A 23674-nucleotide genomic window follows, 5' to 3' on the forward strand; every position below is an offset into this window, starting at 1 on the left:
TATTCATTATGAACTTTCCGATACAGCTAAATGCATGTATATATAGTTACGGCATTCACTACGCTAGGATTAAAAAATGCGACGAATAAAGGTATAAAATATCTCATCCTACGGTGTAATTGAACAAACAACCATCAAATTCTCTGACCAATTTGGGGACGATTTTTCCTCAATGAAAATGAGGCACCAATAATTTTCAAATTATCAATGATTGAAAAAGAAGAGCTTTTCACAAACTAGACTTTGTAGAATTAAAATATTAATTTACATTCTTCAGTTAATTTCAAGTAGAGTTTACTTTAATGAATTTTAATTTAAGGCTTACAAGATTACAAAGATACAAGATGATAAAAATTGGGAACATGCAAAAAAATGATGGCCTTCTTCGACATTTTCGCTGAGGAAAAATCGTCTTTAAATTGACCAGAGAATTTGATGGTGTTCTTCATATATGCGTTTTTTTTTCAGTTACACCCTGTATATTTTCAAGATAAATGATTTCTACAAAGGCTGACAGACACGTATGTGTAAAATGCCAAATTCTCATTTCTTGTTTTAGTTCATTATACTCTATTGCTCCTGGTGATACAAATATAGCTAAGCAAGCGATCTATCTGTCGAGGCAGCAGCAGCAGCAGCCAACTGGCTCCACCTATAAAGGCGACGAACGGAGCCACGCGGTCGGATAGAGAGGCCCGATTCCCCGCGTCGCCCGCGCGCGCTTTTCGAACTCGAGCCTGGCTCAAATTACCCCGCGCTCGAGTATCGTACGGCTGCTCAATCTCGCGTGTGCTCTCGCGACTGTCTCCACGCAACAGGCGCGGCGAGAGAGTCTCGTCGCGTAGCGCACGCGTGTAGTCGCAAGTAAGTAGTCCCGCGTCTCCGGTCAGCCGCCGGATAACGGCTTTCTCTCTCTCTCTCTCATCATCGGTGTGTCACGGTGTAAATCGCTGAATTTCTAAAGGAACGAACGGCAAGTCTAGGTGTCGCGTTTCCGCAAAGGACGTCGACGGACCTAGGGAAGAGAGTCCGGAGAGTCTCCCGTGCAGCGCTCTGTGTCCTGAAAATCGATAAAAAAAAGGAGAGGGAGAATAAAGGGTTCGCAATCAACAGGGGATGATGAAGAACGAGCGAGTTCTCTGAGCGGATCGCGCGCCAAAACTGCTGGATGCTGTATGTACTCTGAATTTCACTCGTCAACAACGGCGTCAACTTCTTCCGAGAGAAGACTTCTTCTTTCTTCCCTCTTTTATCGAGTATGTCAAGAGAAATCGTATACCGATTTTTTTCGTCGCATGAGCAACAGTATGGTAAAGTTTTTGAATGGTAGTCCAAGAGAGAGACGCGCTTCGACGTCTCGCTCATTATCCGAATTTCAGGAGGAGGCGTTGTATCGATCCTCGCGATGCGCCGCGTGGGCAGTACCTCCTGACATCTGATTCGTTGCGTTCGTCAGACGGAAATAGAAGCGCGCAGATAGAATCCGGGTGACAATGAATTTGCCATGGCGACCGCGCAAAATCGGTGGAGGAGGAAGACGCGAGAAGGAGGTGAAGGAGGACAGAGCGCGAGCGCGGGACATCTGCTCTGTCCCTGAGGACGCTACTCTCTATTGTGAACGGGAGGAATCGTCCAAAAGTCGCAAAAGTCATTCACTCCCTTTCGCCGACTCTCGCGTCCTCACTCTGTCGGTTTTTACCGAACCTGATATCGGAGAGATCGCCGAGACAAATAGAGTAAAGCGAAGAATGACGCTGATTGCCAATTATATTAGATCGATTTTAGGGTGACTTTGTGTCGCTGATTCCGAATATAACATTGGTTTTCCTAGATTGGCTCTAATTTTTTAGATAATGGGTGAAAAATGTAATGGTCAGGCATAGCCTATCCCCAGATCATATGGAAACTGTTTCAAATTATACAAAAATGTTGTATTCAGTAAAATAACATTATAACAAAATACGCCGATTCAGATAATCACAATTAATGCATAGAAAAATGCCGTTTGTACGATTTTCTTTTATGTGGGTCATCAGGATTACGTTAGGAGATAAAAATAATGTTAAAGAATAGAAGGACAGACCAAACCCTACTGCTTATGTTAGCGCAGCTACAGGTCGTATCGGGGTAAAATCATAATTTGAGTGTCCATTATCTCAAAAACTAGAGCCAATTCGGCAAAACTGTTGTCATATTTGGATTTAGTATCCCCAAAGTATCCTAAATTCGTTCAAACAATCTTGGCAAGTAAACAAAAGTTTTTTTTTGTTGACCCCCCAGTAATGATTTATTCAAAACTGCTGAAAAGTTGGAGAGAGGGAGAGACATGACCTCCGCGCGATTTTATTGAGGAAACGCGCATTCAACGTAATTTTTTGCTTCATCCACCTAATCGTGAGTTTCATTTATCTCTCTCTCTCGCTCTTTCTGATCTTATTCGCGCTCCACCCTTCTCTCGCGCGCTTTTCGAACGCGTGGCATAAACGTCACAGAGCGCGCGGCTGGCTCTCCTAACCGTCTCCGCACACCATGCCATGCTATAAAGAAGCAACTTTACGCCGCATCGCCACAGTCCCGCGATCGTCGTCGCGTCGCGCGCAACCGAGTTCACTTCCCTTATCTGGGAGCGCGCGTAATCGCCAGACACGCACGTCCAGAGCGCGAAATATCGCGATGCGATAATAATTCCTGGTGTATCTGTCGGTACGCGAGACACTCTGTCTTTTCATGAATGAAAGAGTATTTTTAAGAGTATTTTTATGGCTGCGCGAGATAAAAATGTATTAACATCTATAAGTACGAAAGAGTAGACTGAAGACTTCTGATATGACTCCGAAATTTATAAAAAAATTATTGGATTTGTATTTTTTGAAACTGAAGAGTGCGACGTGTTTATTCGCATCTTGAACCAAACAATAAGTGCACTATTCTTTTCTCTACAGGCTTATTAATATGCGGGAGGAACTAAACACTTGTCTTAGATGGAATTATCATTTGTATGGCTTTGGTCTATGTGAACTTATGTGCAAATGTTTTTTTTTTTTTTGCATAACTTTTAACACGAAATACAGCAACTTTTTAACTAACTGTATTCTCTCTTAAAATTAATCCATTAATTTTTCATCTAAATAAAAATCCCAGTACAGTATATATTAATCTTTAAATAAATTCATCTTATATTTGTATAAAGAAAGGTATTGATATAACGATAAACTTTCTTCAATTCTTGATTTATTATAAATTTTCCATGGTTAAAAATATTTTTCCATATTTAGCCTGTTTTTTTTTCAATAAAAAAAAATGTAAATAAAAAGGTTTAAAATAAAAAGGTATATAATAAACGTTCACGAAGGCTAAAGGTACGAATCTTACGTACAGTTCGATATCTTGATTAACGAATGAAATTATGGATTCGAAGGTTGTACGAAATTAATTGCAAATCGAGGGGACAAAATCAGGGTGCTGAAGCGAGGATATCGCAAAAAGAGACATTTCGGGACCTTTCATTACCAGTCGTTCCGTGCTTGATTAAACGTTACAAGGTGTAACGCCGAAATAATCGAGGCGTGAAACGTATCGTCGATTATTCTGCACGATTAGCTCACCACGAGTCGATCTTTTCTTGTATCATAATTAAAGCTGTCAAACCGCTTACGCATCTCCGAGCCTCTTTCGTCTCTACCGTCTCTTCTCGCAATGCTAATAGAATCAGATGCGTGTAATACGCAAATTTGCTTAATAACAACGATCGCGAATAAATTACGCCGTACTGGAATTGGCTACTGTATAATTTTACGATACAATTATCACACGACAACTCTGTTAATATTATCTCATTTTAATATTATCTTATCAATTTAGTCGTAATTATATCGACATTGAAACATTAAGATATAATTTTAGGTACATATATATATATATCGGTAGAAAATTAAATTTTTATTTTATGATTGATTTATATAATATCTATTAGATTAAAACCCACAGCTGTTTACCTTTTTATTTCGTCGATAACGTAACGTATTATATAATAGATTACACGTCGTACACGTTGCATTATTGTGTTGCTTACAATTCATCAAACGTCTCGCTCAAGGATTCTCTTATTACAATGATGTTAAAATATTGGATATATACATATATATGCACGAAAAGAGAAGAAGAGAAAATTAAAAAAGGGAAACAGCGAATTTGACAAGTTGACAAGTGTCACAGCGGAAAAAGACCGACATCTGTTGCGGACGCGTAAAAAAATCGAAACAGCAATAATGAAATCGGATTATGTATTCATGCGGATTTGTTTGTACTCGCGAAAAGCACTTGTTCTTGATACGCGCGTTACGTAAAAAAAACAGCGACAGCGATTACTGCTCATTAACGTTGCGCACGTTTGATCACAGGCCGTATTAAACAGCGTTTGAAAAATAAATGCTAAAAAACCGTCGATATGTATAGAGTCGAGTTAAAAAGACCTCGTCATATCAAGATTCAACGCATATCATTAATATTATAACGCGTTGTTTAATGTTCTGTGTTGCAGATAACGACGGAAGGACTGCTCGTTGATCGACGACAACTCGAGTATCTGCATTTTCAAGTTTCTCGCCTTCGTTTTCGCGACTGTCAAAGTTCTTGCCAAAGTAGTTCCAATACATCATATCGTGACAATAAGCGAGTTTCGCTCCGAAAAAAAAGAAGAAAGGGAGAGACGACGGTGGGAAGCTTCAGCTTCAAATGAGGAAAGGCTAGATCGGACGTAGCCGAAACGAGAGAAGAGTCGCATCAACGACGGATCGTCGTAATCGAGTGGACAAGCCGCCGACAAACAATAGGGAGACCTGGTAGCGGCTTCCGATGGGGTCGTAACCGCCGGTACATCGTATATATCGCGTATTCGTATATATCGCGATGATAGGCTAGCCGGTATAGCGGCAGGAAGAGATCGTCGTAGGGGGAGATAGCCATAGCTAATCGTACCACCCAAGGTGGCACAGATTGAGAGCCCCATCAGCATACATCCTCTCCTGGCTAACGAGATACAGGCAGCGTCCATCCAGTTTGTTCGTACGCGAACATCGTTACGTCGTACCGTGCGTGATCAACTTTCAACCGGAAGCTTCCTCCTCGGACGATCGATCCGCGATTTAATCCGATTCACAGCGAATTGTTGTGTTCGCGAATCGCTAAATTGCGTTCCGCTTGTAATTATAGTAGAGAAAAGAAGAAAGAAAGAGAAGATATCGATCAGGATTAGCGTTTTAATCGACGCTGGAGCGCCTCGACATCTGCGCGCTCCGTCCTCGACCTCTTTTTCTTATTGTCCTTCATCGCTTCTCATCCCTCTCGGCTTAATCCCTCCGTCGTACATCACCATCACCACGACGACGTGCGTTTACTTCCGAAGAAACGACGACGTGAGAGGGATAAAAAAAAGGGGGAGAGAGACAAAGGGAGAGAGAGATACAGAGATTCGCTCTTAGTGCCCCTCGACGATCCGCAGCTCCGGTGATCCTCCAGTCTTCCCCACCGGGACTCTCGCTGCTTCCGGCTAACTGGAAGTGACGCTCTATGTAAACGGTTTCGCCGAGCGGCTCTCATTGGAACACGCACAGGACACAGGAAGCGCATCATGGAAGTAGCGAGCGAGCTGTAAGTACGATCTCTGCATGCAAACTTTATTATCTGGACGACGAGTCTCTTGTCTTACAAATGATGCGACTTGAATAGCAAAAGTATCTCGCACTAATCTTATGTGAAATAGATTTTGGATAAATCAGCTGGTTTTTTCATATCTAGCTTATGACCTGCTGAACAAAAGATTCAATAGCCTCAAATCTGAATAATGGACAATTATTGAGTTATAGCCAGTCAAACAGCTCGCAAAGCCTGAGTTTTTCATGTTTGACTGATTATAAGTCAGTAATTGTTTATTATTTAGCTTTTTTTGAGCCTGTTACATTTTTGTTCAGTAGATCATAAGCTGCAACATATGAGAAAACCAACTAATTTTATCGGGATTCAATTTCTAGGACTTCACGTAAATTCAAAAATTACACACTCATTCTATATAAAATTGAATCTTAGTAAAATCTGCTGGTTTTCTCATATTATATGTTGTAGCTTATGACCTGCTGAACAAAAGATGCAATAGCCTCAAAGCTAAACAATGGACAGTTACTGGTTTATAGCCAGTCAAATACGATAAACTCATATTCTGCGAGTTGTTTGACTGGCTATAGCTCAATAACTGTCCATTATTTAGCTTTGAGGCTATTGCATCTTTTGTTCAGCAGGTCATAAGCTAAAACACATGAAAAAATCAACTGATTTAATCGAAATCCATTTTACATAAGATTATTGGTGTCGAGTACTTTCCTTCGAGAGCAGAAATCCATGAACTTATTACGATAATTCATCCGTGATATCTTTCTCGAGGAGCAAAATGTATTTCTATTCCTAATGATGCGATTACTTGGCCATTTGTTTGGCTTGTATTGCATTATTATGATGAGCTATCGTCACCAGACTGCTGATAATCATACGTGACACGTGTATCGAATAAACTTTGCTCTCTGCTCTATTTAGATCTTATGTGACCTAGTTTGCCCTCCCCCTCCTCTTCCTCTGTAATTTGTTGCCTGGACCCATAAAGAAACTCGAGCGACGCGATTTTTGATAACGATTCTCCAAGTGAAATCACAATTCAAATATAACTCTATTTAAACATGCTTCTTCATTCGAAATGTATATAAATGTATTTTATTCTTCCTACATTATTTTGCAGCTGTAATTAATTTTTCCAGGCTTTTACACATCTTTAAGTTTAAACAGGTGATTATTGTCGCACTATTTATATCGATAATCGCGTATATAAAATCTAAAACGTTTATATCGACGCGTTGAATTTCATGTCGTCTCTCTCTCATTCTTGAATAAAATGGATTTTAATCCCCCGTTAACAGCCTATACAAAAGAGACTCGACCTCGATTCTTTTTTCCCGAGGATCCATTGTTGTTATCGAATCGTAAATAAAGAGTTGAGTGATTTATTCACGGTGGAAAAGTTAATGACATATCAATTTAACTTAATTATCTCTTAAATTGCGCGAACGTCATATTTAAAGAGAACATCTTGGCGAATATTTTATAGCAGTATATGACGCACTTGAACTTGTCGCAATCGGCGAAAAAATATCGTGGAAAGATTAGAACATTATAAAAGAAGCGTTTATCTTAGCGTTGCCTGAAAATAAATACAGCAAGCATAACATGTCGACAGTTTATTCTCTATACGAAGTCTGCAAGAATTAAAACGCGATTACAACCTTACAAGGTGATCTCTCAGAATTTATTGCGATTTTTTGTCATTAGAAATGCAAATGCACATCGCACTTTAACCGACGCCTTGGATTGTATAAGCCACCCTGTATATGTACATGCATATATATGCAGTTGTGATCCATTATATGCCGCGTCGTATATCGCATTCAGCGGCAGCAGCGGGATTCATTGGCACAGAATTCCATAATGGCAACAGCGGTGCTTGCCGGCTACTCATTAAATCATTGTCAGACTCGTTCTTTGTGATAAGAAACGGAGGGAGAAGACGAGACGGTTGTGCATAAGAAAAATCATCGTTAATTGCGCGATTAGTTGCATGCAGATGTGCATCCTCTTCATCCGCTCTATCTGCGGATCAGCGTCCCTGCATCTACGATTTTCGGATATTTAAAAAAAAAAAAAGTGTCGAAATTGGAAACTTGCACATTGTTTTCTCACCATTCTATTTCGTTCATTAAGCTTCCTCTAGGAGCAAGCTGGTTTTTCAATTTTGACCTCGCACCAAATAAAATTTTGGCTTTTGATAGAGTTGGCTGTTTTTTTATATGTTGTAGCTTATGACTTGCTGAACAAAAGATTTAATAATCTCAAAGCTAAATATTAAATAGTTACAACTCGTGGAAACTTGCACATTGCTTCCTCACCATTCTATTTCGCTCGTTAAGCTTCCTCTAGGAGCAAGCTAGTGTTTTAATTTTTTTAATTTTGATTTCCTCATCGTCATATCATAGTTGAATTTTAGGTATCTTTATATTACACCTGAAATTTAATTATGCCTAAAGAATCCCGCACCAAATACATAGGGTTTTGGCTTTCGGTGGAATTGGGTGCTTTTTTCAAGTGTTGTAGCTTATTACTTGCTGAACAAAAAATATAATAATCTCAAAGCTAAATATTGAATAGTTACAACTCGCAGAGCCCGAGTTGTTTAGCTTTGAGCCTATTATACTTTTTGTTTCGCAGATCATAAGCTACAACATATGAGAAAACCTGCTGATCTTACCAAGATTCAATTTTATGCAGAATCAGTGGGATTTTTTATATATAAAATCTTAGATAAAATTGAATAACCGATAAAATCAGCTGGTTTTCTTATATGTAGCTTATGATCTGCTGAACAAAAGATGTATAATAGTTTTAAAGTTAAATATTGGATAGTTACTAAGTTACAGCCAGTCAAACAACTCGCAGAGCCCGAAGTTTTCGTGTTTGAGCCTATTACATTTTTTGTTCAGAGGGTTATAAGCTACAACATATGAAAAAAAACAGCCAATTCCACCGAAAGCCAAAATATGTATTTGATGCGGTCTTTTCAGCTGTGGTAATTAATATTTTTAAGCTATAATTTAATAAAAAATTTCCTTTTAAATTATTAAAAATATTAGCCAAAATATTAGTTAAAAATATTAGTCAAAAATTAATTAAAAATATTAATTAAAAATATTAATTATCATAGAGATAAAATTTAATATTACACCTAAAAGGTAACTAGTATTTTTTCCATGTCTCGAGCAGATTTGTAAAAGACTGTCGCGGTAGTCAAATATTGAAAGAGATCTTAATTATAAACAGTGTTTGCTGTTATCTAAATAAAATTATATAGATGATCATCTAGATGAAATTTTGGCGTTATCTTATCTTTATATAGATAATAAAAAAATGTATTATCTATATCTGCATCTTAGATAAAAAAAAGTGTTATCTTTACTAAATTATCTAACATAATATTCAGATAATTTAGTTTAGAGTTTCATAGCACATGAAAATATTTTAAGTAATAGAACTTGAGAAGTAAACGATAAAAACTTATAAATAAAACTATAAATATATTTTTATATCTATAATTTTCATTTTTTTATTTTACATTACATTTTTTAACTGTTTACATAAGCGATTTTAAAAATAATATTATCTGGAAGTTATCTAGATGAATCGTCATATAATTTTATCTTTTATCTATATATATTTAAAATAAAATCATCTTTATCTTATCTAAGATGAATTTACATATTTTTATCTCATCTTTATCTAGCTAATTTTAAAATCATCTAAGCACAACACTGATTATAAATGAGAAGGAGATAAGCTCGAGACGCTCATTCGCTGAAATGTGCCAATGAAATGTATTGTCTCTGTCGCGAAAACATGTGTATTTGTCGTAGCAATTGCGTTTATCCTTATTGCCGATAAGGAAATACATGATTCGCTTCTATCTCGTCTAAAGCGTTGCAACTGCAAATTTATCTTATATCTCATCGTACGATCGCTGCGATCGATGCAATTTGATTAAGCGGAATAGGCGTGTCGCATAGCGTGAGTGATTTTACAAGCAGATTTTATTAGCAGAGAGAATTAGCTGCTCTTAATGAGCTATGCGACATATCGATCCGGAATGACGGATATTTTCTCATATAAATTCATTTCTTGATCGTCGACGATCGACGCTGAAGTTACTCATCGATTTCACTGTCACAAACCTCTGTATTTTTCGTTAACCTTTTGTTTTTTATTTTAAAACATTGAAAGTTACAACGTGATACGCGTGTAAAATCAGTTACCATAACTTATGTGCTAATCAGGAAAAAAAATATAGAAAGATCATGCGTTAAACATCCTTTATCAAAGTTTTTGCCCCTTAACCATGATATTATTCGAAATAAGAAATCCAACTATTCGAACACGAATGTAATTTTTTATAGTTGCGAAATAAAATCGCAATTGCATCGCCAAACTTGTTGAGGCAATAAAGTATTCATGAGAGAACCGGGTAGAATCTTTCTCAGACTTCCGACTAAAAGACGCCTTTCGAAATATATATGCGGGAGAGACACTTGCATTCGTCGTAAATTTTGCATTAGTGTCAAGTGCAACTTCTTACGTAAGCGTATATTCAACAAGTTGTTTGCCGAAGATAATTTTGGAACTTTCATCAAAGCCAACGTCGTATATATATAATACGGCATTGAACATTTATATATATCGTATATAAGCCACGTGTCACTATTATATTCTATTACTTCACGACTCGACGCCAATTAATGTTTACTGTTTTCTGTTCATTTATTCATCGCATACTATTTGAAGATTCGAGCGCGTGCAAGAAAAAAAAGAGAACGACGTTTATTTCGCAAGCTTAATTCTTTCGCGCTGATCGTTCTGCTGATTGTTTGCGAAGTTTCCATAAATACAGTTTGCCCTGTGGGCCGATCTTTTTTTTCACTTCCACGAAATGATTGCACACGGTTCCACTTGATGTGCTCAACAAAAGTCGTAAAATTTTTATTTCCCGACACATCATCTCGACGTCAGGAAACAAAAAAAAAGCGATTTCAATTGACCGTTATGCGAGACTATATTGAACACACGGCAAGATGATACCATTTAACTCGGCATTCAGCGCAATTCGCGAACGCGATCTATTAAGCGTAACGTAAAACCGCGAGAGAGACAGAAAAAAAAAGAGGGAGAGACTCGCCGGAAACGTCGTTGAAGTTCGGTGAAGTTAATTCTCAGGGACGATTTTTTCTCATCTGTCTGTGAAGCAGACAGGGGGTTGTCTTTCAACACGTGTCGTTCTCCAGCTGCGAGTAACCTTACGTAAGGTTTCGTCAGGCTATCGCCGGGTTAACTGGTTAAAAGTCATCTCGCGCGTTGATCTCGATGTTTCTTTTTTTTCATTTATTTATCATCATCCGCTGGATCCGAAATTCTCGTCCATTGCGCGGAAATTTAACGCCTCGTGAAAAATAATCGCGATTGCGAAAGTATCCCACATTAATCTTATTTAAAATAATGTATGCATATACTAATGTATGTGGATTTCGGTTAAATCAGCTGGTTTTTTCATATGTTGTAGCTTATGACTGCTGAACAAAAGATGTAATAGCCCAAAGCTAAATAATGGAGTTATTGAGCTATAGCCAGTCAAACAACTCACCAGAATCCGAGGTTTTCATGTTTGACTGGCTGTAAATCTACTGTCTACTATTAGTATCTATTGTAGTAACTGTCTATTATTTAGCTTTGAGGCTATTACATTTTTTGTTCAGCAGGTCATAAGCTACAACATATGAGAAAATCAGCAGATTTTACTAACAATAAGATTCAATATTATATATTATTCAATTTATATTATATATTATATATTATATATTATATATTATATATTATATATTATATATTCAATTTTATATATGGGATTATAGTGCGTAATTTTTGAATTTATGTGAAGTCCTAGATCCTAGATGAAATTGAATCCCGATAAAATCAGTTGGTTTTCTCATATGTTGCAGCTTATAATCTACTGAACGAAAAATGTAATAGGCTCAGAATTAAATAATAGACAGTTATTGATATACAATCAGTCAAACATGAAAAACTCGGGTTTTGCGAGCTGTTTGACTGGCTGCAACTCAATAATTGTCTCTTATTTAGCTTTGAGGCTATTGAATCTTTTGTTCAGCATATCATAAGCTACAACATATGAAAAAACCAACTGATTTAACCGAAATTCATTTCACATAAGATTAGTACGGGATATTTTATCATCTTCAGGAGTCTCCTTCGACTTGTATCTCTGTAGTATTTACAATTATTTAGTATTAACGATAAGATATGAGATAGAAATAGCAACATTAATATCAATAAAACACGGAAAGCAGGACCAGGTTTCTTCCTACTCTACATAAGATATCAAAATTTGGAAGATACCGAAATTTCGATGCAAAACGGAAACAGTACAATAACATCATCATCCGCGAAACGATCCGTGACGATGAGTTCACGCACACCCTGCTATCATGTTTTTTTATCATCAAGTCCGGGAATTTATCATCGAGATATCATCCTCTTTTTTCTCTTCCATCTCGTTATTAACACGAGTCACGAGACTCATTTTGATAGGTGCGTGCAATGTTGGTCGCTTCAGCGTATTCCACGCTTTTGCGATTACGTATACCCGGAAGAACCTCGAAGCACACAAAGCTGCTAAAAAAAATAGAAGAAAAAAACTTGGCAAACGTCAGCAAATTGAAAAATTTGACGTGGACAATTTATATATGTTGGCTTCGACAATTTTTATTTCTTTTATCATGCGTGATACCTATATTTTTTATTCGGCAAAATCGGGATCGAGGCTAGATAGAGTAGATAGAATTGATGTCACTAAATGTTACTGTTGATGACATCACGATGATGATTAGCATTAGCGCCTGTGCTCTCGTATGAATAGCGTTGGATACAGATAAACTGCTATTACGTCCTAGGTCGATGACGTAACTCGTAGTTGAAAAATTTACGCAAGCGGATATCCCTGACCGGTTTTCGGCGCGACACGTGCGTTCGAGACCGATTTTCGTTCGACGGCGTCTCGCAAGGATGGTTTTTCGCATAAATTTCTGGCGCATATATCTTGTTCTCCGGACAAATCTCCTTTTACATCCATGCGACGATTACTTCGCCTCTTCTGCCTTTTACCTTCCTCGCGTGACGTCATTACGTTGCTGTAATCGCGTGGGGCGTGAGTTTTGCGGTTGAATCGCTCCCGATCTTGTATAACTCGCGATAAGATCGCATTTATTTACGCGACATACATACAGTAGAGCTGAATGTAGCAGAGTTAACGGCACGTAATCATCTATTAATAATCAGAGATTCTTCTATGCTCTCTCTTTCTTTCTCTCTTTCTAGTATCTGTGGGAAAGCGACTGATGAACTCTAGAGATGCAAATTAAAGCGTTGTAAATAAAGAACGAACGAAGATGAAGGAGCATCTAATGCTTCTTCTAAGACGATAACAAAGTAATTCGCCTCTCTCGAGCTTTTCATAGCAATTTTCAGAGATGCAGCCATACCGTATTTAATCGAATTAAGCGATAAGCGCGAAACTATATCTAATGTACTTCCGCAATAAAGTCATATCAGCGAACGTATATAATAATAATAAAAATGCGTTCTTGTGTAATTGGCTCAAATATATAACGACATATTCGCCAATGAGATATCGACAGATCATTATCGCGCAACTGTTATTTAATAACAGTTCATCCGACAATAATTCACAGCAGTAGTGTAATTCCTTGTCTCTTGCCAGCCACACAAGAATAAGGTCGACTCTTCTGTGCATCATCGTAAAAAGTGCATCATGAAAAAAAAGATCTATTTTAATAATCTTTTTTCTATTATTTTATTCTATATTTTATTCGGTGTAAAATCAAAATAGGTTGTCATTATAATATGTGTCTAATTTTTCTTTCGTTACTTTATGTTACGCGCGCTTTTTTATGCAATTATTGTGTTATTATCCCTGTTCTTAATTAACGTTTCTGTTTATACCGCCGAGATTTATATGGACTTCAGAGAATGAAGTTTAGTCTCGGTTTAAAATAATAGATGGTTTAAAACAGTCCGCGGCTGACCGCGAAAGAGAGAGACTGGGTGATCTCTGAAAAGTGCTAGACTCGACAAGAACTCTCGACAAGATCTCTGTAGAGAACTGTTTACGATAGCAACTTTGCGACGAGCTGCTCGAGAAACTGAGTGTAAATCGAATATTAATGTTAGAACCAGAGAAACAAGTGTTAAAAAGTTGTTTGTCGAAATAGAAAAACAGTCACACAGGAAAGAAAATATTCCGGAATTTGTTTAACGATGCTGACATATTAATTTCGCGAAATAAATTGTCAAGTTTGTGTTGTTTTCATTTTGTAATTTCACAGAGTATCATATTATATTATGAACGGAGCTGACGGAACGTGGTAAGCAAAATCTACTCACGATCTCAAGATGTGATGAGAACAAATATTGTTTTATCCGATGATCCGTAATAAAATCGACGATAAAAGTGTGAAATAATAATAATAATTAAATTTTCTATAATCTTCTAATTATATTTTTCAATAATTAAGAACTCTGAATTTGCAAGTCTTAAAATCTGCTTATGAAATTACACACAGATACTTGCATTAGTTTTTACAACGCGAGATAATAAAAGACTCAACGATTTATCTACGTCTTCTTGTCGTCTCAAATAAGTAATTCGAAGAAGAATCTATGTTTTTAAAAATTGATATAAAAACTAATATACAAAATGTTTCTAAATAAGTGCGAAAAATTGTAGGAGATGATTCTTTGTCGAAAATTAAGGGGGATTTTTTTTCTTGAAAACTAATGATTTTACGAAAAAAAATAAAAGAAATAAAAAAGTTTCTAAAAGAATCAAGCTTTCTAATGCATATTTTTAGATGATCACATTCCGGTCCGTTAAAAAGTTTCTAATAAAAAATTGAATAGGGGTTGTTAATTTCATCCTCTTATAACGATACGGGAACATTTTTAAAATATTAATAAATATCCTTTTTACTAGTGGAAAATATCCACCAAATTTCATTTTGTTAACTTGTCCAAAATTTGAGGAAAAAATTAAAAACCTAATTTTTACCCTTTTGGAGGAGTGTACCTTCTCAAGGAAGGATATAGGGAGGAGTATATATGTTTATATGAAAAACCCTCCTTAATTTTCGACAAAGAATCATTTAAGTTTTTCGCACTCTTATTTAGAAATATCCTGTATATATATATATATATATATATATATATATATATATATATATATTAACCTTTTGCGGTCAATAATTCTCATGCACGAGCAGATTTGATTTTTTTTAATGTTATGCTACAAAATAAAATAATTTAATATGAAAAATGATATAAGACAATATTTAATAGGAACATATTTATTTTATTTGTGTGCTACTAAAATATAAAAATAATATTATAATAATTTAATATTATAATAATAAAATATAAAATAATAAAATAATATTAAAATAATTGTTAACAAAAAAATAATAATAAAATAATTCAGCGATGTGTCTTGTAAGCAGACTTGGACCATATATAATGTCAGATACTGTATGGGAAGCATACTTGGACCGTAAAAGGTTAATTGAGATTATAACCGATGATATTTTACAAGCTATCATAAATTCTTGGAAGATTATTAAACTACGCACAATCTCTCTCTCTTGTTTATTGGAATAATTTCAAAGAAGTATTAGCTTTTATATAACAGATGAATTAATACTAGAAAAATTTCCGGCATTACTGACATTACACATCTTATATTGATTGTCTGACAACGTATACACATGGAACGTTGACACATGTTACGGAAAGTTTTACGTCGTCTACAGTTTTCAAGGTTTATAGAAAATGCGGAAAAGTCACGTCGCCAAGAAGATTAATCTCCAGCACTTGCTGTTACGTGTGTTAGCAGTAGTCGTTTCGGGATCAACATGTCGATTACACACAGTGCTCCTTCTGAAATTAAATTAAATATGTACGTGTATATCTTTAACGATTATATCTTTATCATTTCGGCAAAAGCGAAGAATTAATATATGTAATCAAAACGTAAAGAGAAATCTTCAAGACGGCGCTTAAATAATCGAACCTTCCACGAGAAGAGTTTTGTCGAAAAGTAAATGTAAATATACAAAAAAAAGATATCGTTGACACGGTTTGTTTTTTCAGGTCGCCATTGTCGGGAACGGAGATTCAGGGCAAGATCAAGGAGAGGAGCTCGTACTATCCCCAAGAACCCAACAAGAGGCCGCAAACGAGGGGGGAGAAGATGCGATCGTGTCTGAGCCATAACGCACTGACTATTTTGACAGTGAGCGGGGTGGTCGGCGGCGTGATCCTCGGCATAATTCTGCGAAACTCCCGGGAGAGATGGACACCGCGCGAGATCATGTACATCAACTATCTCGGCGATCTGTTCCTGCGGATGCTCAAGAGCTTGATCCTGCCGTTGATCATTTCGAGTTTGGTGTCGGCCATCGGATCGCTCGATCTATCACTCAGCGGCAAGATCGGTGCACGTGCGATCGGCTATTACATGGTCACCACCATTTGCGCGGTCGTACTAGGTCAGTGAAGATCCAATTTAACTCTTTGCGAATTGTTCATGACAATCGACAATTTCGACAAACGCGAAATTTCATATTATATTTCGAAAGCAAGTAGTGACAGTTTAAGGCTCTTTGGTCCTCGCCGCGACCATGTTGGATTATGACGTCAGAAGCGAGAAAATACACGCTGAAAATTTTTGTGTCATTTTTAGATAAAATAAGGATATTTTGATGAAACACACCTTCAGATGGTTTGAGCATACTTTTAAAAAACTTCGAAAACTATTTTTTCCCTTGATAATCAATCAATAACCGTAAAATAATTGAAACATCAGACGTTGTCATGCGGAATGACAGCACATGTGCAAAGACCAGACGGATTGGGCTTCATATTACAGTCATTTTGCAGCTGTTGATTGATTATAAAAGGAAAAGGATAGTTTTCGAAAAAAATATTTGAAAAGTGTGCTAAAGCCATCTAAAGTTGTGTTCATCAAAATATCTTTTTATCTAAAAATGGTACGTAAAAATTTTCACCGTATATTTTCTCGCTTCTGACGTCATAATCCAACATGGTCGCGGCGAGGACCAAGGAGCCTTAACAAGAAGTAATTTTTTTTTTAGAATAATTATTTTCCATAGTTTATTTTAATGCTGATTTCGATCTTCTGCATCTCCCACAATTTTAAATTTATGAAAGTTGCAAAAAAGAGCTGTTTTAATGTATTTTATCGTGTTATAACAACTATCATCGTATATAACAGTCGCAGAAAGGATCCCGCACAATCCTTGTGGAAATTGGATTTTGGTGGAATTGGTTGATTTTTTCATATGTTGTAACTTATGATCTGTTGAACAAAAGATATAATAGCTTCAAAGCTAAATAATGAACAGTTACTGAGCTACAACCAGTCAAACAACTCGCAGAACCCGAACTTTTGGTGTTTGACTGACTGTAAATCAGTAACTATCCAATATTTAGCTTTGAGCCTATTACATTTTTTGTTCAGTAGATGATAAGCTACAACATATGAAAAAAAACCAGCTAATTTTGTCGGGATTCAATTTTATCTAGGATTTCATATAGGTTCAAAAACCCCGCGTACTAATCCTATATAATTGAATCTTGGTATAAAATCACCTAGTTTTTTCGTATATTATTGTAACTAATGAACAAAAAATGCTGAACAAAAAATATAATAGGTTCAAAGCTAAATAATAGATAGTTACTGATTTACAGCTAGTCAAACACGAAAAAGATGGGCTCTGTGAGTTGTTTTGACTGGCTATAACTCAATAACTGTCCATTACTTAGCTTTGAAGCTATTACATCTTTTGTTCAGCAGGTTACAAGCTACAAAATATGAAAAAAACCAGTCAATTCCACCAAAATCCAATTTCCAAAAGGATTGCGCGGGGTTCTTTATCGCAATAAAAATTAAATATAAACTATACTATATTGATAAATTTAATTAAACTGTGTAATAAGATGTAATACACAAAAAAATTAGCGTAAATTTACATATGATTAATGCGGAATGTTGAAAGAGAAAAATATGTCTGTTATACATGATATTGTGTATATTCACGCACACAGCTTAATGCTATTTAACGTTTTAAATAAGCGTATTATCGAGGTTAAAATGTCAACGACGACGCGCGAATCGCGATCAAAGGATCTCGCCGAGCATCTCTGGCTCGACTTCGCCGTCGCGACGCGCGCAGACAATGATACATTTCTCAGAAACAAACAGCAGATGCCTCGCGCATTTACATATCTCTGATGGTCGCAAAGCCCTGAATAATTCTCGTGACTCATCTGGATTAATTACAACAAGCGCGACCGACAAATAACAAACGCGTCGGACATGACCAAAAAATTACTTACTCGGAGATAATTATCTCGCGCGATTTTATTTTGCTGCCGCCAATCGGACAAATATGACCTTTTATTGCGTCTAATCTAGAGATTAGACCGATTTTAATTTCCAAAACTTTGCTTATCGCTCAGCTTCTCCTCTCGCGTCAATCATCTTCCTCTTGCGACACATCGTTGTATTCCAGCCAGCTGGATGATTCTATTTTTTGTCATCGTGTCATCGCACTTATCTCGCCGATTCTTCAAAGCGGCAGATGCTGACGCATCTTATCGCGCGTCTTTGCTCTCTCGTGATTGATGAGAATAATTGAACGTTTGTAGATGCGATTATTACTTAAAAAAATAATTTTATTTTAGGTATAATTCTCGTCGTTTCGATCCAACCTGGAGTTGGCAGCTCGGCCACGGAGAGCAAGAAACCGGCGCAAAATGTTTCCACTATTGACACGTTGATGGACCTGGTTAGAAATATGTTTCCACCGAACATTGTGCAGGCTTGCATCGCTCAACATCGAACCGAGCCGAAGCCACCGGAGAATGCTAGCAGTAATAATTTCTTTAGCAATGGCAAAATATCTTAACTTCCTAGCCAGATAGCATAGATGATCATTATGAGCTCAAAAAGAATTCATTTTTCATAATTTTTTATGAATTCACGTAATCTATTCGAAATAAACTCAAAAAGGATTCAACATTCTTATGGAGTATAAAATGAATTTTATATGCATTTAAAAAAGGATTTAGAATTGGTGACATACAAAGGAATTCGCTGTGCTATCTGGGTTAGAATTGGAGCATCCAGTTCTAGACTTGGAGTCATTCAGTGTTCTTTCATAATGTAACTTTGTCTGTTAGTCCCTATGGACGAATGGGAACTGATGGAGAAAGAGATATCCGGCTCCAACATTCTCGGACTCGTCGTATTCGCGACGGTGTTGGGCATCACCCTCGGTAAGATGGGACCGCAGGCCAAACCGCTGTTGAACTTCTTCGAGTCGCTTTCCGGTGCCATGATGTTGATCACCACCTGGGTCATATGGTAAGACTCACTTCCGAAGCACATCAAGTTACTCAATGAAAAGTCGCATATTAACTGCACAACATTATTGCGTAACACAATGTTGTCATGACAATTCAATATCTCCGTCTCCATTTTGCACGCCGCTTTTTCTTCAAAAGATTAAGGACCTCGAGATTGTCTTTGTGTTGTTTTACGTGTACAGGTTGTCGCCGATCGGCGTGCTCTTCCTGGTCGCTTCCAAGATCACGGAGATGAAGTCGCTGGATGAAGTGGTCGGCCAGCTTGGGATGTACTTCTTGACCGTGTTGATCGCCCTCCTCATACACGGCTTCCTAGTGCTGCCAGGGATGTATTTTGTTCTTACGAAAAAGAATCCTTACGTCTATATATCGAACATGGCACAAGCGCTCGTCACTGCCTTCGGCACGTCCTCGAGTTCGGCGACGTTGCCGATCGCCATCAGCTGTCTCGAAGAGAGAAACGGCATCGATTCACGTGTCAGCAGATTCGTCATGCCAATAGGCGCTACCGTCAACATGGACGGTACCGCTTTGTACGAAGCTGTGGCTGCCATTTTTATCGCGCAAGTGCGTAAAATCGGTCTTTCCTTTGGACAGCTGGTAGCGATAAGGTGAGTTTTTTCCAACTTAAATTTTCTCTTTCTTTTCCTTATAGAAAAAGATATATTAAGATATATATTTCTATCTTAACTGTATTGCATCTAACGCGTTGTTTTAGTATCACAGCAACCGCTGCCAGTATCGGCGCGGCTGGAATTCCACAGGCCGGACTAGTAACAATGGTGATGGTGTTGGACACAGTCCGACTTCCGGCCAACGACGTCTTCTTAATCATCGCGGTCGACTGGTTACTGTAAGTATCCTGCTTATATATGTATGCTCTTTTATCTTATGATTGAAAGTACCCCGCACTAATCTTATGTAAAATGGATTTCAGTTAAATCAGTTGGTTTTTTTCATATGTTCTAGCTTATGACCTCCTGAACAAAAGATCCAATAGCCTCAAAGCTAAATAATGGACAAATATCGAGTTACAGCCAGTCAAACAGCTCGCAGAGCCCGAGTTTTTCATGTTTGACTGATTGTAAATCAGTAACTGTCTATTATTTAGCTTTGAGCCTATTACATTTTTCGTTCAGTAGGTCATAAGCTACAACATATGAGCAGAGAACCAGCAGATTCTGCGAGTTGTTTGACTAGCTGTAGCTCAGTAACTGTCCATTATTTAGCTTCGAGGCTATTACATCTTTTGTTAAGCAGGTCATAAAAGCTACAATATATAAAAAAAACTAGCTGATTTAACCGAAATCCATTTTACATAAGATTAGTGCGGGGTACTTTTAAAGAGCGTACTCAATGTGTCTTCTCCCATTTTCAGAGATCGATGTAGAACGACGGTGAACGTCATCGGCGATTCGCTCGGCGCGGGAATCGTGCAGCATCTCAGTAGGAACGAGCTTGCATCGTTACCGCACAATACGCAGCAGACGCAAAACGGAGCCGATTGTCACGCGACTACGTCGATATGAGTTGTCGTTCGTTAATCGCGGCCTGCGTCTCCTTGACTGACGATTACGAAACCGCTTCGCGATCGCCCATCCATGGCAAACACATATCGACACTTATCGCGCGGTTCGTCGTCTATATAGGATGAATATGTTGCCATAACCGTTTGAACTTTGAAAAGAGTCCGGTTTTGAGAATATAATGAGTTTAAATTAATTAAAATTTTAAGATTAAAAGAAAACATAAACACAAATTTATGGATAATAATATATTAATAATTGTCAGCCATATCATGTATGATGTTTGATTTCCAAATTTTTATAAGTTATTCTATGGAGAATATTTCGAGAAGAATATATATAAAATATATATACTATATAGCACAATATATATTAGGAGAGATGAGTGTATAGATCTTTATAAGTGTATACAATAATATGGTCGATGATCGTGAGAAACGATCTTGATGAAGTGTTCTTGCGTACTCAACAAGTGTTCTGTTTTTATCTTAGTATCAAATAATCAGTTTAGTATTAATTAATCCCATATGAACCACAAACATTATGAACAAAGGGAACAATAAACTTGTACTACCCTATCTATTATAACGCCGTAGTTACGATAAATGCACGCAAAATGCGACGTGTACGAATATCTCTTTTTGAATTATCTTTATATACAAAAGTACTATAAAACAGGAATTATTTTTAGTAGTCACTTAATTGACACTCGTTTCGCGACATATAAAACATACATATATACATATGATAGGGTAATCAGATATGAGTTATCAACGCGTAGCTCGCGGTGCGAGCAACAAGCATTCTTCGGGATAATTTTGAAATAAAGGATGTGCTTGAAAACGCTAAATACTTCTTAACTTTAGCAATCGTAGGCCCCGCTAAGCGATCCTGCTTGTAAAATGTATAAGTATATAGTACGTATATATACATATTTGTCTTCCATTTTTGCGTTTAACGATTAATATTACGCTTTTGATATTTAAACGAATGTTGCAAATTTTATTTGAGTTACAAAATCCGCATTTTTTTCTTTACGAATTATACATATATTTCTTCTTGAATTGCATTTATAAGATTACGATGCTCATATAAGACTCGCAAAAAAAAAAAACATTTTTAGTAGTTTAAAAAATCGACTTTATTATTGCGTGACAAAAAATCAAAGTCTATTATTATTTTTTATATGAAAAAATAAGAACGGAAATGTAAATTTTACTCGCATATTATTCCGCGGCGATTAGGCAGCTTGTGCCATAATATGCATCGAAGGTAGCTTTTACATTTATTCTCGATATCTAGTGGAAAAAAGCAGACTTAATAAGTTCAATGCCACATTATCAGCGATTAGCTACTATGGGACTTGACCCTTAAGTACGAAGCAACGTTTAGTCATTTCGTCTCTTTCTGTGTTCTCGAACGAGGAGAAAACGTGCAAGTTCTCGCATTTTATAGGTTTCTCTATATGCGAAAGAAAAATTCGATAAGTCATAATATGTAAGACAAGAGAGTGTAATGTATAGCTTAAAAAAAAAACATTCAGATGCTCAACACATTAATGATGAAAAGTAAAATCCGTACTTAAGGGTTGAAATACCTTTGTTTTATTGGCATAACAAAAACAACATGCTAAATTATTTTCACATGATATGTAAAAGAATTATTATGTGGAAAAAGTAACAAAATAATAAATATATATATATTGCCTGATTTTACCATGTAAATTCTTTGTTGTGTATGAAAGAAATCACATTCTTCAATTAATTTTGGGTGTACTTCCGAAAAGCCCATACCTCCGATTTTTTTGAAACTACGTATATTTACGTATTTTGACGTGCTGATTACGAATATGATAGTGGCGCAACTTTCATTTTCATGGTGAAAACCATAAAAAATCGTCAAAAATTGACGTTTTTTGGATTTATTTTATCAAATACTGGAAAATTAAAAAAATGTTTCAAACAAAAGTTGTAGATTTCTTTGAAATATGCATTTTATGTTATATTCATTTTTGCCGTACGAGTGATAGTTTTCGAGAAAAACGATGGACTCTAAATCTTATATCTGTCCTCCCATCTAGCATGTACTTTGCAGTACATATACAATTCCATATGGGTTTGCAACTTTCCACGCAAAGTGAAGCCATATATTGGGACTTCTACGCAGTACTGCGGACATGGGTTAGGTCTTGTGTTTGTACATACTTTTGAATTTTCCAGTATTTGATAAAATAAATCCAAAAAACGTCAATTTTTGACGATTTTTTATGGTTTTCACCATGAAAATGAAAGTTGCGCCAATTTTCACTATCATATTCGTAATCAGCACGTCAAAATACGTAAGTATACGTACCCAGATAGCCAAGCGTTCCTTGGCATAAGAAAGAAAATCGTTGCTTGACACAAGTTTTCATTCAGTTGTCATTATGTTGCTATCATCGAGATAATAGAATTTCGTTTAGGTTAACATAAAGGCATTATACGAACAATAGTTGCCTACACTAGTTGTTAAAATTTTAGGTGGAAATTGTTTTCGTCATGTTGCTCTGTGATTTCCAATAACTTTTTATTAAGAAAGCAATTGTTGCTCTCAAGTTGCTCACAATTGTCGATAGCAATAACAATCGACAATTTAATAGATAAAATCGGAAGCCGCTTTCCTCAATATTGAAAACAACTTAATCAAAGCAATTTCAAGTAAATTGATCGGCAACTTGCTATCTGGGTATAATAGTTTCAAAAAAATCGGAGGTATGGGCTTTTCGGAAGTTTATCCTTAATTTTAAGTAGAGTTTACTTTAATAGAATTTTAATTTAAGGCTTATTGTTATAGTTAAAAGATACACGATCGCAAAAATTGGGAACATGCAAGAAATTATGGCCTCCCTCGACATTTTCACTGAGGAAAAGTCGTCTCCAAATAATCCCAGGAATCTGCCATTAACAGCCATTAATTCTGGGACTCTGTATAAAGAT

The 23674-nt window shown here is 36.5% G+C and overlaps 1 protein-coding gene across 6 annotated transcripts; it reads left to right on the plus strand.

Annotated features, from left to right (window-relative positions):
* The first annotated feature begins 734 nt into the window (after positions 1 to 734).
* Positions 735 to 22423, plus strand: LOC145946012 (excitatory amino acid transporter 1). 6 transcript variants are annotated; one of them, XM_083055367.1, is made up of 8 exons: positions 735 to 864; positions 4541 to 5649; positions 15874 to 16271; positions 18490 to 18678; positions 18988 to 19171; positions 19356 to 19784; positions 19892 to 20026; positions 20552 to 22423. In XM_083055367.1, exons 2-8 carry the CDS (start codon positions 5630 to 5632, stop codon positions 20700 to 20702), a joined length of 1506 nt encoding a protein of 501 aa, XP_082911493.1. In that variant the 5' UTR covers positions 735 to 864; positions 4541 to 5629; the 3' UTR covers positions 20703 to 22423. The 6 variants fall into 6 exon arrangements, with proteins under 6 accessions (XP_082911493.1, XP_082911492.1, XP_082911491.1 ...); XM_083055366.1 differs by lacking the exon at positions 735 to 864 and adding an exon at positions 885 to 1256; XM_083055365.1 differs by lacking the exon at positions 735 to 864 and adding an exon at positions 2551 to 2703.
* Positions 22424 to 23674: the final 1251 nt, after the last annotated feature.

The sequence above is a fragment of the Prenolepis imparis genome, unplaced genomic scaffold, assembly GCF_030444845.1.
Source record: "Prenolepis imparis isolate NDT839.2.m4 unplaced genomic scaffold, iyPreImpa1.0 SCAF_15, whole genome shotgun sequence".
NCBI lineage: Eukaryota > Metazoa > Arthropoda > Insecta > Hymenoptera > Formicidae > Prenolepis > Prenolepis imparis.

Excerpts from the sequence above, each read along its gene's own strand:
- LOC145946012 (XM_083055363.1), top strand. The coding sequence starts at position 15,636 with ATGTCGATTACACACAGTGCTCCTTCTGAAATTAAATTAAATAT. Across the intron at positions 15,680-15,873 it reads TCTGAAATTAAATTAAATAT|GTCGCCATTGTCGGGAACGG; the intron begins GTACGTGTATAT and ends TTGTTTTTTCAG. Across the intron at positions 19,785-19,891 it reads GGACAGCTGGTAGCGATAAG|TATCACAGCAACCGCTGCCA; the intron begins GTGAGTTTTTTC and ends GCGTTGTTTTAG.